Here is an 18,238-nt window from a genome sequence, read left to right on the forward strand (position 1 = left end):
TTGGCCGAGTTATAACAAAGTGATGGCTGAGTTATGCCTGTGATGTAGCTGAGTTAGGTCAGAATACAGAGAAAAATAGTCTCTGTTATTGACCAGATACGACGTCGGTTTGTTCCAGAGTCTCTGTTATTTACCAGATATGACGTCGTTGTGACAAAAACCAAATGAACACGAACACACTTATAAATCCCCAAAATCAAACCCTAAGTTTTAAAATTCCAATTTCTGATTTCAGATCTGGAGCTGCATTCCTTCTTGCTTTTCGTCTCCGAATTTCCCAACTAAAAATTAAAGAAATGAGTAGCAATTCTGAGAATTCGATTGCGAGTACACAATCCGTCAGCCGTTTGGGACGTCGGTTACCATCGAAGTGTCATTGCGGATTAGACGTGGTCATCTATACATCGACGCCAGCAAAGAACCGTGGAAGACCATACTTCCGTTGTCCTACGCGTAAAGATGTAATTGATTTGAGGATTTTATTGGTTTCGTTGTTAATTGATTTGTGATTGAATATGCAGGACCATTTGTTTAAATGGATTGAAGATGGTACATACGAAATGGTCGTAGACAGTTGGCCAAAATTGTCCGCCATGGACAGTGAGATAAACGCAGCCAAGTCCGAGGTTGCTGTCGAGCTAGAAGCGTTACAGGTGATGGTGAAAGAACTGAAGGAAGAAGTGATGAGGAGCGAAAGGGAAAACCAGAAATGGAAATTGATGATCAAACTTTGCTGCTTTTGTCTTGGCTTTATTATCATTGTCATTGTACTTGGTATCTTAATGTTCCCAAAAACCAAGGAACAGAGGCTTCTTCTTGGCTACTAGTTTGTTTGATGTTTGGATGAATTGTTTGCTTTTGGAATCCATTATGTCATTGATGTTTATCTCAGCGTCTAGGGTTAATTCGTTTTTTTGGTTCAAATATTAGCTTGCAATGAAATGGAACTTTGTGTTCGGTCAAGCTAATCCAATGTTGTGGCTGAGTTAATATAATGTTATTGCTGAGTTAAGCTAATATTATAGCTGAGATTTTTACAACGCGTTGACTGAGTTATACTGGTAATGTTGTGACTGAGTTAATAAAACGCTATGACTGAGTTATTCTTTGTTGTGTCTGCGTTAATCTATTGATACGACTGAGTTATTATAATGGTGTGACTGAGTTAATCAATTTATATGGCTGAGTTAATTTTGAGTTACGCCTGAATTATGATAAAATTTAACAAGTGACCTCAAGCGATAACAACTGACTTTACTGAGAAGGCGTTAATCTATTGATACGACTGAGTTATTATAATGTTGTGGCTGAGTTAATCAATTGATATGGATGAGTTAATTTTGAGTTAGGCCTGAATTATGATAAAATTTAACAAGTGACCTCAAGCGATAACAACTGACTTTACTGAGAAGGCGATCGTAGATAATAGGAGATATAAAGCCATTACCAAAAAAAAGAAGAGAGTAATATACTGAGTTCATAGGAATGAGATAAAGGGAAGAGAAGTAAGAGACACAAAAGCATTCAACACATGAAACCGACATCATCTGGGCCAAATTCAGTAATCATGTCCACCAAATCATTCCAAACTGTTGTCGTCATCCACCACGACTTATCTAAACCACGCGCTCATCCCCGTTTCAGCGCCCGCATATTGTCCCGGTACAACGTTCTAGCCAACAAATTAAACTGCGTCCACACCGTTAGTGTGTGCCTTGAATCTCAGGTTTACATACACTACAAAGAGAGCAAATAGTAAGAATTTAGTCTACGGTTTACAGGAAGTGCTTTATATAAAAACTCGATGCTTACCGTGAGGAGAAAAAAACATCTTGCCTTGAAAACAACAGGAATCATCCGGTACGTCGGCCACGCATGGTGAAAGTTGCGTTGGAGTATATCTGCAATCGCGACAAATAGTTGGTGATTGAATGTGAACCACGTAACAATGGTTTTGTCAACCCATGTACCCAATCCAGGGTTTAAAACTGGGAGATTCGCCCGATCAGGAGCGGTGAGCACGGCTTCGACATCTCTGATAAACTGTCCGTCAATGTGAGGAACCATGTCGTTAGGAAGTGAGGATGAGACGTGTAAATGATGAGTTCAAGTAACTGATATATAGAAAAGAAAAGACAGGTAGAGGAATGCGAAAGGTTCCGTGTCTGTTCGTTTGGCCGGAAAAATTTCCGTGTTACGGCTGAGTTTGGCGGCAAAATATATTGTTACGGCTGAGTTACACTCAAGACATGTAACAATGTTACGGCTGAGTTGTCAAGAATTATTAAAAAAAGACAGGTAAAGGAATACGAAAGGTTTTGTGTTTGGCGGGAAAATTTTCCGTGCTACGGCTGAGTTTGGCGGCAAAATATATTGTTACGGCTGAGTTACACTCAAGACATGTAACAATGTTATGGCTGAGTTGTCAAGAAATATTAAAAAAAGACAGGTAAAGGAATACAAAAGGTTGCGTGTTTGGCGGGAAAGTGTATAGGTTACGGCTGTGTTTGGCGGCAAATTGTACTGTTACGGCTGGGTTAAACCACATTACGGCTGAGTTGTCAATAAAGTATGACGTTCAATTCGATTTACTGACTAACCGATTTACGGTTATATCTGGCCCAATTAACACCAGTTTAATACGCCTATAAAAACGGCTTCTCCCATAAACTCCCAAAGCCTAAACTCTCACAAACAAAAGTTCACGAGTTCAAAATATTTCTTTACTTTTCAACGACTCGGAATTTCACCATGGGTTACGACGGCCTCCGCGACTTGAATCCTTGCATAACTTGCTGGATGATTTGTGTTATGGTTCTTAGAACGTACAGATCATTTTTCACAGATAACTCATTCGAACTACGGGTCGTCTTTGTCGATGAGTGGGTAATGGAATCTTCACTAATGATACAAGTCGTACTTAACCTTGTTCTTATCTTATTCCCTATATAACTCATCCTCCAATGTTGTTTTCATAGGGAATCCAAATTGAAGCTATAATCGGAAGTCGTTTTTCTCAACGTTACTTCGACATGCTCAAAGAGAATCAGTGGAAAGAAAGCAGAACTTTTGGTGTCATTGAAAACTGTGGTTTTGTCTGTCAACAACCCACAAATACATGATTGAGTTCATGAATGCAACTGAGATAACTCATTCCGACCCAAGGGAAACTGTATTATTTAACAGATTCACACATTTTGACAACATTATTGAAGACACCGCTCATACTGAAAATTTGGTAGGTAAGTAATACGTATCTAATGCAGATTTCATACTTTCACAAATCACATGCCTGTTTTTAATCTTTATTTCATACTCCCATATTTGGTTGGTGCACTCGTCGATGTCGGATGTCTGACAAATATTACAGAAAATGGTTTCAAGATTACAGATTCACACTTACCTTCGAGATTATGTACAAATAGTACAATTTTTTTTTATCAATTACTTCTAAATTTCTTTCTTTTCATCATATATTTTTCCTGAGAGGGGTATAATTATAAAACTGTTTTATATGTTTCAGCAAGGAGAGGTTGAAATGTGAGGCTTTTGGCCAAATGGCCGTTGACTTGCATAGCAAATTTCGATCTTTTCGCAATGACAGTATTGTTATTGACAATATTTTTATTGCACTCACATGGTGGAAGATCTTTAGGTATCATACTGACCCCAAACATGTGAAGATCCAAAATTATGCAGATATATCAGATGTGACTGTCGATCCCAATATCGAAGAACTGCAAGAGTTAAAAATGGTCCTCGAGTAATGCAAGATGGAAGGAATCGGGTTATTACCATTGTTTACTTTTCATATCCTCCTATGTATCCTTCAAACAAATATTTCTGGGAATTTCATTTTGTGTTTGCCTTCAAAATTCAGTTTCATAACTCAGCCGTATTATAATTGAATAACTTAGCCGCTAAGTAACATAATACGAATATAACTCAGTCGTAAGTAATTCAGCCGTAACATGTAAAATGAACTCACCTTTCGACTGCCGTAGTTTTATAACTCGGACGTAACATGTAAAATGACCGAACCTTTCGACTTCCCTAATTATATAACTCGGCCATAACATGTAAAATGACCGAACCTTTCAACTTCCATATTTATATAACTCAGCCGTAACATCACCGAATGACCGAACCTTTTGACTTCCCTATTTAAATAACTCAGCCGTAACATGTAAAACGGCCAGAATATTTTTGCAAATAACTCAGTCGGGACGTTAAAGAAATTGCAAATATTACGGTGCTTAGAGTCTACAATGTCACGAAATACATATCACGGTTGCCAAACAAGGAAAAGAAGAAACATATAGAGTACAAACAGTACTATGCACATCAAGTTTTAACATTGTGCCCAACTTTTTTACATCGAGAACATGTGTGTTCCTTCCTAGGGCGTTTAGTCTCAACGGCGACTTCTAGTGTTGATTTCATCCTTAGTTTCTTGGGCCTGCCTGGCTGGTTCACAACAATCAGAGGCAAGCACGGTTGGTCAATTACAAATTGAGGAACAGGGACTTCCGTATCTGAAGGCATGATTGCACCAGCATACGCATTGACCAAATGACTGCTCTTATAGTAAGGACTGCACATGGATATACGAGACACACCCATATGCTCTGCAGCTAGGATTGCATGGATGCATGGTAATTTCTCTTTCTCGAAAAGACGGCATGTGGCATTTTTTTCATCCACATTTACAACATGCAAAGATGCTCCATAAGCTACTTGAACGCGGGAAGCATCAATCGTTTGTACATCCAGAAGTCTTGACGAGGTGACATGGGTCTATTAGTGAGAAGAAACAAGAAACAAAACAAATACGTTATGGCTGAGTTATTCTCATTATGACTGGGTTATCATTATTTGACGACTGAGTTATGCACTAGTTACAGCTGAGTTACCTGTAACAGTTTCTCAACACCACGTGTGAGCTGAGTATGCTGTTTGCTTGCATCATCTCTTCGTTCAGCAAACCATCTTGTCATCATCTGTCTTATCGCTTCTAACAGTCAAACTATGGGAAGATTTCTGGCTTTTGACAGTAATCTGTTCATTGATTCCGCTATATTCGTAGTCATTAAATTGTATCTATCACCGGAGAAATGAGCACGCGCCCACATTTCAACACCCGCTCTTTGGAGGTATGCATGTAGTAGAAGATCACGCTCTTCAATCTTGTTGAACGCGTTATCAAAATCATTTAGCCTATAACACCTTGCCGCTTTTTTCACCAGAGGGAACAAATCTTTTCCTTTGAATTTTAGCAAAATGTTCTTATACAGATGGTAAGTACAAATCCCACGAGCAGCCAACGGATACACTTCACCAATTGCTTTCCCTATTGACTTATCTGTCCGATATTATTGCCAGGTCCGTTGCGTCAGGAATAATAACTTTGAGTTGCGTAAAAAAACCAACGCCAAGATTCATCATTTTCAGTGTCAACTACACCGAAAGCTAACGAAAAAATCTGAAAATTACCATCATGAGCTAGGGCTGTCAAGAGCGTCCCTTTGTAACTACCATGGAGAAACGTACCGTCGACAACAACAACTCTGCGCATGTAATGAAACCCAGCGATACTGGCACCAAATGCAATGAACATATAGTTGAATCTTCTACTCTCATCAATTTGAAGACGCGCGACTGTACCCGGATTTGCCCGTCTTATCATGTATAGGTAAGAAGGCAGTTCTTCAAAACTACTATCATGGGTCCCCAGAGTGAGCTCCCTTGCAAACCTCAGCGTCTTGTATGACTTTGAATAACTCATCTGTTAACACAGACATATTAATCGATAAGTCAACCATAATATATTTACAACGCAGTCAAACTATACCACAACTCAGCCACAAAGTGATCTTAAGTCAGCCTTTAAAGGGTCATAACTCAACCGAAATGTAATTATATGTCAGCCATACTATATCAATAAGTCAACCGTAAAATATGTATAAGTCCGCCAACAAATAAAAAATAAGTCAGCCGAAACATTGTAATTACCTTTACTCAAAAATGCTTAGTGATGATTATTCCGACTGTTTTTGGTTTAACATTCGGACCAACGTCACCAAGATAGTCCCTGTAAAGAACTCCCAGAACAAAAGGTGTTGTTTGTCGGGATCGATCAGAACGTTCCGTCACAGAACATGTGTGTTCCGTATCGTATATATAAACATAAAAATTAGGATTATCCCCTTGTCTAGATGCACGAACTCTCCAACGACATCTATCCACCCAGCACTCGTAATATACTGTAGTCTTATTAGAAGTTGGTACATCAAAATCAAATCCATCCCTTATCGCAAGAAGTTTGAGTCGATACTCCAACTCAAATTTGCTACGGTATTGTTGGCCTACCGCGAGTGTTAGCGTAGACAGCTCCAACTTTAAATCAGTCAGGCTCCCAGTAGATCCGATCATTTCCATGGTCTTAGTTCTCTTCGTAGGAGTAAGTTTCGGTGAATCTTCGTCTTTATTCTTAGGCTCGCCGTATACAGCAAAGTCCTCATCATCAGATGAGGCACCATCGGAGTCGTCGAAAACATCAAACCGGCTAGAAAATTCATCATCTTCTTCTTCGTCACCTGCTTCTTTGTCAGATGCTTCATCGACACCTGATTCATCGTCCCATTCTTCATCATCACCTGATTCATCGTCCCCTACTTCATCGTCTTGATAATCGTAACAGACGCCTTCAAACCCCCCACCCGGAACTTTGAATGTAGATTCTGCTCTTGAGTCAGATTCGATAGGGCGTTTCGAACCCCTTCCTCTTGATCCGTCCTTCCGACTAATATCACTTGAATCTTCAGCCGTAAACTCCACACAGAGACGTAGCTGCTCGAATTTTGTCAAACCTAGATAACATTGCAATTGTCGATCATTAGAGATATAAACTGTTGGAGTATCAAACGACATATTTTTCAGAGTCTTGTTAGAGAACATGTAACTCAGCCTTAACTGATGGGTCGACTGATACAAACCGTAATCATCGACCACCAGCTTCAAAAGACTGTCGTGCGTTGCTCTTTCTGCTTCTAGCTGCACAACTCTACACCCTCTTTCGTCGGGGTTAAATACGAATCTCTGTTTCTTAACCCACGAACCGGAAACAACTATGACCGTAACGGGATCAGCCATATCGAGAGAAAGATGAAAGAAATTGAAGATGTATGAGAAGATGAATGAAGAAGTTGTAACGTTCAGGCGTTAAACACAGTCTGGGAAGACGAGTTAAAGAAGCAAGGGACGTTTCGTATTTCCGTTGAGGATGCTGACATGGAATGATGACATGGAAAATTACAGCCTACGTCGTTTTGAAGTGATGAGGTGGCAAGTAAGCCACCAAACGAACAGTTCATAACACAACCATCAAGCAAATCTATAAGTCAGTCGCAACATGAATACTATTACAGTAATTAAAACAGGAGAAAAACAAAGTTAAGTCAGTCGTGGTATGTCGTAACTAAACTAACTCAGCCGTAACGTTTAACAACTCGGCTGTAACTGCATGCTATTATAGTAATTAATCTTTTGCAAATAAGTCAGCCATAACAAGGCTGAGTTTTACCGTAATCCAGCTATTAGCGGCTGATTTATAACACTCGACCATAACTTAGCCGTCACATCATTCCATAACTAAGCCGTCCAAAAATATAACTCGGCCGTGTCGCGGAAATAAGTCAGCCGTTTTATCATAACTCAGCCATAACGTTGTCTGGGTTATCGTATAACTTTTTATAACTCGACCAACATTCTTTAACTCAACCATACCGTTGCCTGGGTTATATTACAACTCAGCCGTAACGTCTGGCTGAGTTCTACTCATACTTCGCCGTTTTGTTATGACTCATAGATTTTTGTCGTAAGTCAGCCGCAATATACCGTAACTCAGGCGTAACTGCCGCTGTATCGCGTTACGGCTGAGTTCATTTAATCCACGTCAGCAAATTTTGACGTGGCAGTGGCATTCTATATAATTATGTTTTTTCCAGTAACGTTTAGTAGAGACACGCTGGGTATTAAAAAAAAAGACAAAAATATCATAATAATTAAAAAAAAGTTTTGTCTTGTTTTATTAATAACACCTAATTTGTTACCCATCAAAGTAAATCTTCTTTATTTGATGGAATTCATTTTTGGGAAAAACGGTTCCGAGGACTACAATTCTTGAATGTTTTTTTATATATAGATAAAGAGCAATTCTTCTATACACGAAACCATTTTTGTTTAATGTTGTTTAACCAATATTTTAATTAAGCTTTACATTCATACTTTTAATATAAAGACAGTTATTGTAATATTTAATTTTATATCTTGTAGATATTTTTTAAAGTAATAAGTCCCATTTCTTATATTCTTATCAAATTAAGCAGCCCAGCGCATATTTCACATTGTATTACGGTTGCATGATTAAAAGCAACAAAAAAACATAACATGTCTTCCAAATCACAACCATAACAATGTAGAATTCAATTCATAGATCAAAAACAAAGAAAATAAAAGTAAAAGCTGTGGTTAATTAGAAAAGGCCGAAATGTAAGCGACAGAAGAAACAATAACGAAAACAATGGTGAGTGCAGGAACTGAGAGGATGTTTGTGCCAGAAGATGAAGGAGAAGGTGCAGTCATTGACGGTGTCTCATCCGAAGATGGCGAAGTTGCCGAAGTTTCCGGTGACTTGGCTGCAGATGGTGAAGTCGTAGGTGCTCCAGCCGATGGGGAAACTGCATCCATATTTATCATTCATACGTTATATCTTGTAACATACGAAAACACTATTTATTTAACAAAAAACAGAAAGGAGTGACACAAATGCAATGTGTTATAGTATTTCAAAATTCTAATTGATATGAATTGATAACAAAATGAAACTTAATAGAAGTACCACAAATCAACAATAGTTATGTTTGGTATTTAGAACTTATTTTGAAAGCATGTTAAATAAAAACTTTGAATATCTGATATGGTTATATAGTTTACAGATTTTTTTAATATTTAAATGTATCAAAGCGGATATTCGCAAATATCACAAATAATTCCGGATATTCGAAATTTTGGATATCTGGAAATTTCGAAGTAAAGCAAATCACAAAATCAAGTATTCGGTTAAAACGAATCGAATAACAAATATCACAATTTTTCCGGATATCCGCTTCGTGCCCAGACCTAGTCAATTGTAAAAAGTAAATGAAAGACCCACATTTGGAGGAACAGAACTGGGTTGAAAATCTAACTGACCAAATTTTTTTCTCATTTGAAATTAAAAAAAAAAAACTGAAAAAATGATTCAACATTCAAAAACTATTAACTCATTTTGTTTTCAACTTATATTTGTTCAATCATTTTCCTAGAGACAATCCTCAAGGGGAACAAAACACAAAAGCCTTCAATCTTAATTACGACCATAACATGAAAATAAGTCAACACGTACCAGGAGATGCACCTGGTGTCGTAGCGCCTGAAGTTATTATACCTGCAAGGAAAGAAAATATTACTTTCAAACCCTAAAAATATAAGGCAAAAGAAAGCAAAAAAAAAAAAAAACTTAATATTGAGACACAATAGAAATAAATATAAAAAATCACCACAATGAGGAGGAGCAATGGAGAGTTTGCAAGCCTTAGGTGTTGCAAGAGCTCTTGTGCTATTCAGTTCAATTCCCATTTCGCCAGCACTAACCAAACCAGCACAAATACATTGTGGGTTATATTGTAAAACAGTTTCTATTCCAGTACAACACGATTTCTCTGGCTTAGTTTCGTTTGATCCGACACCAAGGTACCCGAGACAATCCATCATGCTATATATTACTGTAGAACAATCGGAACTTGATGGTCCTGGTGCTGGAGCACCAACAGGAGACTTTGCCGGATTTGATTTGTTACGTGCATGGATTGGTGTCACGAGTGATGATGATGAGAGTAGTAGTAACACGAAGGATAGAAGAAGAGATTGCTTCATTATTGATGTTTTTTTTTGCTTTGAAGAGCGTTAGAGTTTATTGGTTTCTTATTGTTAATTAGCTTTATGTTTTCTTGATTGAGATGATGATAGAAGAATGGGGTTTATATATGGAAGTGAAGTTAGGAAAAAGAAAAGATAAGAATTGCGTTGTTTGTTTTTTCTTTGATTTTGAAGTCCTATTCTTGTTCCTTTAATCTTGGAGATTAGAGATTATTGTTGAATAGGTTATTAGTTTGTTGTCATCGATTTTAATGTTTTGTGATCATTTGACTATCTGTTTTTTTTTTTATAGAATTAATTCATTATCTGTTATCATGATGATTTCTGTTTGGATAATCAGATTTAGTAAAATACGTGAAACATTACTAAAAATAAATACATTTGACTTCTCATATTCATTTTAATTTTGAAATAACGGAAAATGATGATAAATCGTTGGAGCTAGTAGGGTGCCTTTTTGTTTAAGAAAACAATGGGTTTTACTTGACAAACATTTTGTTTAAATCAAAATAAAATAAATAGATTGTGTAATGTTAATTGTCAGAGATTCTCTTCTGATAATTAATGGGTATATTGAAATATGACTTAAGGAACCGAGAGAATCTAAGAGGTATAAAAATAGATTGTTAACGTTCTTCAAAACATTTTCGAAAAACTAATCACTCATAGTTCAAAAGACAAAAAAAATAAAAAAAAATATAGAAAATCTATTAATAGCTTTGGATAGTCCAATTGTGGGAAGTAGCAATGTGGGAAAAAACTCAATTGGATCCTATTGAATCTAGAGCTATTAGTTTATTAGAGAAAAATTGGATAGTTCAAATCAAAATATAAGATGTTGGATTGATGGTTCATGAAAATTCATGGATCCAATTATGGGCCTATGTTGGTAGTGTTTTCAAGAAAATGATTATACTTTACTGCTTGGTGCAAAGTGTTTTTCCAGGTGCCCCTCACCCCTTCACTCGGAGTAAGAAGCATTACTTTGTGTTATAAAGAATAAAAAAAAGTTGATTGTTATGCGTTTGAAACAAATGATTCAAAGTTAGTCTCGATTATACAGTTTCCTGAAAAATGATCCGCTTTCTCAAATCTACTAAACGACTAGATTTTAACCTGCGGTATACCGCGGTACGATTTATTTTTTAAAAGTAATATATATTAAAACTTGCAAATTTTATTTTTATAAAATATTTTTATTTTACAGTTTATAATTGTTATTAAGTAAAGCTATACCACGAATCCATGAGATAATTGTTAAAAAACTGAAGTTTTAATCCCTATTAAAACAGCATATTAATAATATTTTAAAATTTTATAAATATTGATTCAAATACATCCACCATATAACCCAATTCCAAAATAAAACCCGTTCTGTAATTTGTTTACCCGTCCCGTGATTTTTTTGTTTAAAGTAGTAATTTTTAAATTTTAAGAATTATTTTTTATATATAAAAGTTTTGCAAATTGTATCATTCTCTAATACATTTATATTTTATTGTTTAATTTTATATATAGTAACATTATACATACCACATAACATTTTTGGTTTTATATAATCTTTTCTAAATTAGGATGATTTGATATGTTTAATATTAGTGGTCTTAAAAAATAATAAATTAAAGATTTAACCCGTATTGAAACGGTGGATTAATTATATTTTATTTTTTATTAATGTTGATTCAAAAACCCGTCCCTCCAAATTCGTCTTGCCAAAAACCAATTTATTTTATTAATATTAATTTTATTAATGATATGACTTTGAATTATATTCTAAACATTTTTGCTAATAACATAGGTGTGCACCATATTTATTTAATAGGGGAATGTACCATATGATCCGAATGCACTTTTATCCAAATCCACCAAAAAAGTCTTGCAAAAATACTATAAAGATAAAAAACGATAGTCGGTTTTGATAGGTATAAGATTAACAAATATATTAGTTAGCTTAAATTAGTTAAAGAATACAAATTGAAAAGGTATATTACATTATTCGAATATAGTATCAAAACTTATATAACACAGAGATTTGATAATGTTTTAATTGTTGAATAATTTTTTTTGTGCTAATTTTATATGTGATTAAGATTTAATTGATTTTGTATATAAAATATTAAATTGACTTATTTGTTTATAATTTGGTAACAGATAGATATTTGAATATTCAGTATATTTTGCTTCAGTTTAGGAAATCTTTGATGACCCGTCTTTAGATCCAATAAGCCCTATAATCTAGATATTAACCTGCAGTATACCGCAGGTAGGCTTGTATTTTAGTTAAACTAAAAACTTTTATTGTAAAGATGATTTAAAAATATATGATATTATTTTATTTGATTTTAAATGTATAGTTAATTGTGAGTTGTATATGTTTTGTTGATATTATCTATATTGTTTAGTGTTTAAGATTATACACTTGTACTTTGATTGTTAATTTAAGAGTTTCGCATATAGTATTCCATCTTGTATTAATATCGATCTAAACCCGTCAATTCTAGGATTTTCCAGCTTGTATTAAAAATTGAATCACATCTAATATGTTATTAATTATTGTAGTATATAAGATTATAAATTTTCAATATAATATGTATGAAATTGAATATAAATATTTCAAATTATGACCCGTTACTCAGTAGAAAGTTTTCTTAAATCTATTTTTCACTCGTTATAATATTTTTTCATGTATTGAACAGTTTATATTCGTTTTTAAGAATTCAAATTGTGGCATATGCGAAATAACTCTAATTATTTCTTTTATAATGATGATATTATTTTCCGCAAAAATAGAATCATATAAAGATGAGAAGTGAACTATAATAATTAATAAAAAAATAATATGATAATTTAGATATAAAATATAATTTGTTGATTTTAATTGGTTACTTTTTTGGAAATTAATAATGTATTTTGTTTTTCTAATTAAATTAAATTAATTAAAATTTAGATATCAAATCTTATATGTTGATTTTGATTGGTTATTATTTTTGGAAATTAATAAGGTATTTCGTTTTTTAATTAAATTTAATTAATTAAATTAGTATTTGACTTTTTAATCCTTAAAGAGATAAATTAATTTACTCTTTTAATTTTTTTTTCTAATGGCATATTTATGTAATTACTTACAAAAATTAAGGTTACATTTAAAATGTACTTCCCAAATAATATAGTAGGATTTTGGTTGCTTCGTATCTCCTTTCCATTTATACTAGATTCTGATCCGCACATACGTGCGGGGTTTCATATTTTAAGAAATATATTAGAATACATTTTTAGTGAAAGATATTGTAGTGTATAAATTATAAGGTGTATAGAAAAGTATATAGTATTATTTATTATATAATAGCTATTTTTCATTAATTTATATTATTGATATTATATTTATATTTTGCATAGTAAATAGATTGTTAGATTTGTTTTGATTTTCTGAATAATATAAAGATATTTGGAAAATCTGTGTATTTTTATTTAGTTTGATGTATATATAAATTAATTGTTTTTGTTTGAAATTTGATCAATTAGATGATATAATGTAAAATTTACTCGGCGATACACCGTTGGTCGATTTTTTTGTAACTAACTATTTGAATGTTAAGTTATAGTTGTTTTGTAAATATTGTTTCTTTTGTTTAGTGTTTATGATTATATAATTGTGTTATAATTGTTAATTATTTAGGGCTACCTATTGGAGGCCCCCTCAAATATATTGTTTCAACTGGGTTCCACCCAAACTCTTAGCCTCTTTCTATTTCCCCCTAATCAACTTAAATTCTTCTCAATTCCACCTAATATATATAATCCCACGTAATTAACCAACATTAATCAAGCTGCTAAAATGCGATTTAAAATCATAAAATCACGTTTTAAAATTAATTAGCCTCGATTAAACCGATAATCCTACCATAATCTATTAACCCAAATTGAAGCCACTGTATGAGAAAGAGGCTTCAAATTTTCTTCTTAAAACACATCATTAGTAGCATTGTTGTTCTGTTATAAAACCTTTGTCACGGAAAAAATTAAAATCTGAATGAAAGAGAAGGATATCATAATAGTAAGAATCAGAGACAAGCCAATTAGTCCAAAATAACCAACATCATCATTAGTCTAGAACCAAAACACATCCAATTCGTCAATAATATTGTTAACATTAAAGTAACTCCAAAAAACATGACAACACATTCAAATGCCATTTCTCGAAAAGCATAACATATAAACTACTCTTGTGTTGCTTGAGAAGGTTGTGTGATGAAGATTGTATCCGGCATGTGAGTCTCCTTCTTAGACTTCTTCTCCTTCTTAGAGTCCTTCTCATTTGTATCCTTCTTATCATTCTTAGCCTTCTTAGCCTTCTTTTCAATCTGAGTAAGCAAGTAAAGATACTAAGATACAGAGAATGTGAAGAAAGATACTATACAACAGAAACATACCTCATCATTGCCATCATTCTTTGACTTTCTCTTTCTCGGTACCTTCTCTTTAGGGAATTTTTTACATCGTAATGCGTTATGCCCAGCTTCACCACAGCTCTTGCAATGTATGATTTTACCTTTTTTTCCAAGCTTTTCAACTTCATTTTTCTTTCTTTTTTTCTTCTTTGGCGACTCATTCTTCCCTTTGATCCTTGCAAACTTCTCTTTTTTAGATTTTTCTTTCTTTCTTCCAGGCAGAATAGGTTCTGGTGGTGCGGTTACCAACCCGTAACTAGAATTCAACCAATACTTAGGTCCCCTTAATGGCATGGTGGCTGTCTCATAGCTGTCTCTCCACAGATCTGTCGAGAAGAACTCGGATATGTAATTCTCAGCATCCAAACCAGCCTCTATCATAGCACCATAAGAATGCTCACAAGGTATACCACTTATTTGCCACTTCCCACATGAACATTGTGTTTTTGGTATATCCACTCTATGACCATTCTCATCTATATATACCTCAAAAACGCCATGTGTGCAACGATATACCTTACTTCTATCTGCATCTGTCTTCTCTAATGCAAGCATCTTTAAAGCATATTTAGTAAATCTACCTTCATGGCGCAATGATTTCTTGTTCCTCTTAACAATCCGAGTCATTCCTTGCCTCCTTATTGTTTCTAGCATTGGAATTAATGACTTCGCTCTTGCTTTGGTGATGGTTGAGTTGAATGACTCGGTAGCATTGTTGTCAACATCCTCACAACAACTACCGAGCTTATAGAAACACCTTGACCAAGTATGTGGTTCCTCATTCAAGACATCATTGTACAATGCTTCATCATAGCATCTCAAGTTATTGAGATTCTTCCCATACTCCTTCTCATTGTAACTCCAAGCCAATTTCCAGACTAATGTCTTTAGCATATCCTTCTTGGCATGGTTCTTCTTTAGATTCTCTACAATATGCTTCACACACATTCTATGTTCAGCATTTGGCAATTCCTGTTTAACAGCACTCAGAAGACCCTGTTAAACAATTTGAAAAACATAATGAGAACTTCGTTACATACCAATATACAAAGGGAATGAGATGAGATTCTTACCTTTGAGCGATCTGATAGAATGACAAACCGACTGCCATCCTCTAGGTTCAAGTCCTTTTTTATTTGCTGGACAAACCACAACCAGTTCTCGGCATTCTCAGATTGTACCACAGCCCAAGCAATTGGATAGATTTGATTGTTTGGATCGTGACCAACTGCAGTCAATAGAACTCCTTTCACAACAACTTTCAAAAATGTACCATCTAGTCCTATAATAGGTCTACAAGATCCAGCCCATTGTGTTCTAAGTATATTAAAACATACATAAAACCTATTGAACACATCTTCACCTTTTTCATTTCGATATGTATCAATGAAGGCAACAGACCCTGGGTTTTGAGAATGAATTTCTTCAACATATCCCCGGATATGAGCAAATTGTTCCTCATACTCCTTCTTAAGCATTTTGAGGGCAAGAAGTCTACCTCTTTGGCATTGTGGGATTGTAGACACCATTTTCCAACGCTCTTTGATATATTCCTGAATATCCATAGGCATAAACTTCTCATTTAGCCTCAACTTGTCCAAAAACAACCTAGCAATTACAGGACTCTTCAAGATCTGACATTTCCCATTAGGTGAGCAACTATGCCACGTGCATGATGTCTTAACCACAAACAGTTGCCTATCTGGATCATATGAACAATACACTCTCCATTTACATTTCCCGCCCATACCACACTTGAATGAAATCTTCTCCTTTTCCCATCTATCTTGAACAACATTATGCCCGTGCTTTAATGTCACCTCTAAAATAGCTTCTTTGAACTCAATCCCTGTGAAGAATGTACTTCCAATCACAAACTTATCACCCATAGCCCTTCTGATTCTTCTATCCCTCACCAAAATAGGATCCTCGTCTTCATCTGAGCTCTCGGGAATTATATCTCGGCCTATCGGTATCTCGTCTTCAAAATTTGCTACTCCATCATCTACTTCAAAGTCAAAACGCTCAAGAGGATCTTCTTCATCCTTTTTCTTCTTCTCTTTCTTATTCTTCTTCGTATTCTTCTTACTTCTAACAATTTCTTCTTCAATCCGCTCTTCACTCTCTGATTCGTTACCCCCATTGTACTCGACATCACCGTCACTATATTTGTAAAACATATCAACATCATCGTCAAACATCTACTTATCACTCTCAAATATCAACTAATCCAAACAAATACATACAATTCCGAACAAGATAAAATTAATACAAAATCAACCAAATTACGACATCTTTGTGGAAATTATGAGACTCCAACCAAATTACGTTTCAGATTCGATCAAACCAAGATTCCAAGCACCACCACACGACGAAGCACCACCACAAGACGAAGAATAAGAAGAAGAATCAAAGAAAATCGAATTTGATGTTCGAGTAATAGAGTTGCAGGGTTCACACCAAAGAAAAAAAAAAAAGTCGCAAGGAAGAAGAAGAATATGCGAGTGCGACCCTAATAAAGTTTTTCCCCAAATTGTTTTTTTTTTTGTGTGTCTAATCCCTAAATTGATTTTGTTTTGGGTTTTAAGAAGAAAATTTGAAGCCTCTTTCTCATACAGTGGCTTCAATTTGGGTTAATAGATTATGGTAGGATTATCGGTTTAATCGAGGCTAATTAATTTTAAAACGTGATTTTATGATTTTAAATCGTATTTTAGCAGCTTGATTAATGTTGGTTAATTACGTGGGATTATATATATTAGGTGGAATTGAGAAGAATTTAAGTTGATTAGGGGGAAATAGAAAGAGGCTAAGAGTTTGGGTGGAACCCAGTTGAAACAATATACTTGAGGGGGGCTCCTATAGGCAGCCCTTTTAAGATATCACTCGTTGATTATCTTTCCGTATTAATATCAACTCAAACTCGTTCCACCATATAACTTCATTCCATAAAATTAAATATTATTTTGTTATTTTCAAATATTTTTCTTGTAATATATAAAAAAATCGAGGGCTTGACCTGTGGTACATCTTGGATTAATATATTTAAAAATAATTTGTGATTTATTAATTTATGATATTGTAGTTTATAAAACCGATTTTTATTATATACCTTTCAATAAGATGTAGTTCTTATAATTATGAATATTCCAAAAGCTTGTAACTATTATAATACGTTTAAAAATATATTCTTTTTTATAATTCAAATTTAGTTTAGTGATATATTTTTAAAATAATGAAAATTACCTGTTTTAAAAAATACTTTAAAAGTTTATATCATTTAAATTATAATAAAAATGTTAAATATTTTAATCTATACTGAAAATATTTTCTAGATATTTATAAATCTAAAATCCAAAAATTATGTTTTGAATATGTTAAATCATCATTTAAAATCTTTTTTTATGTGTACTAATGAGAAACAATTAACATAGTTTTGTTAAGGAAATTGTTTAAAATCTAAACTAAATGATAATTTGGTATTAAATTAGATTGAAGTTTCCGAATTATCTAATAACATATTACTAAAATAAATAAGTTTACATATATACAATTTCGAATTAAATTTGCCTGAAATGTTATGGAAACCTTTTGAAATGATTTCCAAAATTATTGGGTAGTTATTAATTTTTTGATTTAATTCGATTTTTTTTTAAAACAAAATCCAAGATATTTATTTAGTTGTAGTAATTGTTAATTTACAAAACTATCCATGTAAAAATTCATTTGGATAATCTTATACTACCCTTACAATGTTGTAGTTCACACAATGTTTCCCAATTAATAGTATAGATGTTTTCTTTTATTTCTCG

The 18,238-nt window shown here is 34.0% G+C and overlaps 1 protein-coding gene and 4 pseudogenes across 5 annotated transcripts; 1 reads left to right on the forward strand and 4 right to left on the reverse strand.

Annotated features, from left to right (window-relative positions):
- Positions 1–296: 296 nt before the first annotated feature.
- On the forward strand, positions 297–827 carry AT4G08655 (annotated as a pseudogene; the record flags this gene model as incomplete). The annotated part of the gene is made up of 2 exons: positions 297–461; positions 522–827.
- Positions 828–1,527: 700 nt separating this feature from the next.
- On the reverse strand, positions 1,528–2,067 carry AT4G08657 (annotated as a pseudogene; the record flags this gene model as incomplete). The annotated part of the gene is made up of 1 exon: positions 1,528–2,067.
- A 2,277-nt stretch (positions 2,068–4,344) lies between these two features.
- AT4G08660 lies at positions 4,345–7,152 on the reverse strand (annotated as a pseudogene; the record flags this gene model as incomplete). The annotated part of the gene is made up of 1 exon: positions 4,345–7,152.
- Positions 7,153–8,309: 1,157 nt separating this feature from the next.
- Positions 8,310–10,075, reverse strand: AT4G08670 (Bifunctional inhibitor/lipid-transfer protein/seed storage 2S albumin superfamily protein). The gene is made up of 3 exons (NM_116936.3): positions 9,600–10,075; positions 9,446–9,487; positions 8,310–8,738 (listed from the first exon to the last, which is right to left on the reverse strand). Exons 1-3 carry the CDS (start codon positions 9,973–9,975, stop codon positions 8,530–8,532), a joined length of 627 nt encoding a protein of 208 aa, NP_192607.2. The 5' UTR covers positions 9,976–10,075; the 3' UTR covers positions 8,310–8,529.
- Positions 10,076–14,195: 4,120 nt separating this feature from the next.
- On the reverse strand, positions 14,196–16,627 carry AT4G08680 (annotated as a pseudogene; the record flags this gene model as incomplete). Its single annotated transcript has 1 exon — positions 14,196–16,627.
- Positions 16,628–18,238: the final 1,611 nt, after the last annotated feature.

Source organism: Arabidopsis thaliana, chromosome 4, assembly GCF_000001735.4.
Source record: "Arabidopsis thaliana chromosome 4, partial sequence".
NCBI classification, from domain to species: domain Eukaryota; kingdom Viridiplantae; phylum Streptophyta; class Magnoliopsida; order Brassicales; family Brassicaceae; genus Arabidopsis; species Arabidopsis thaliana.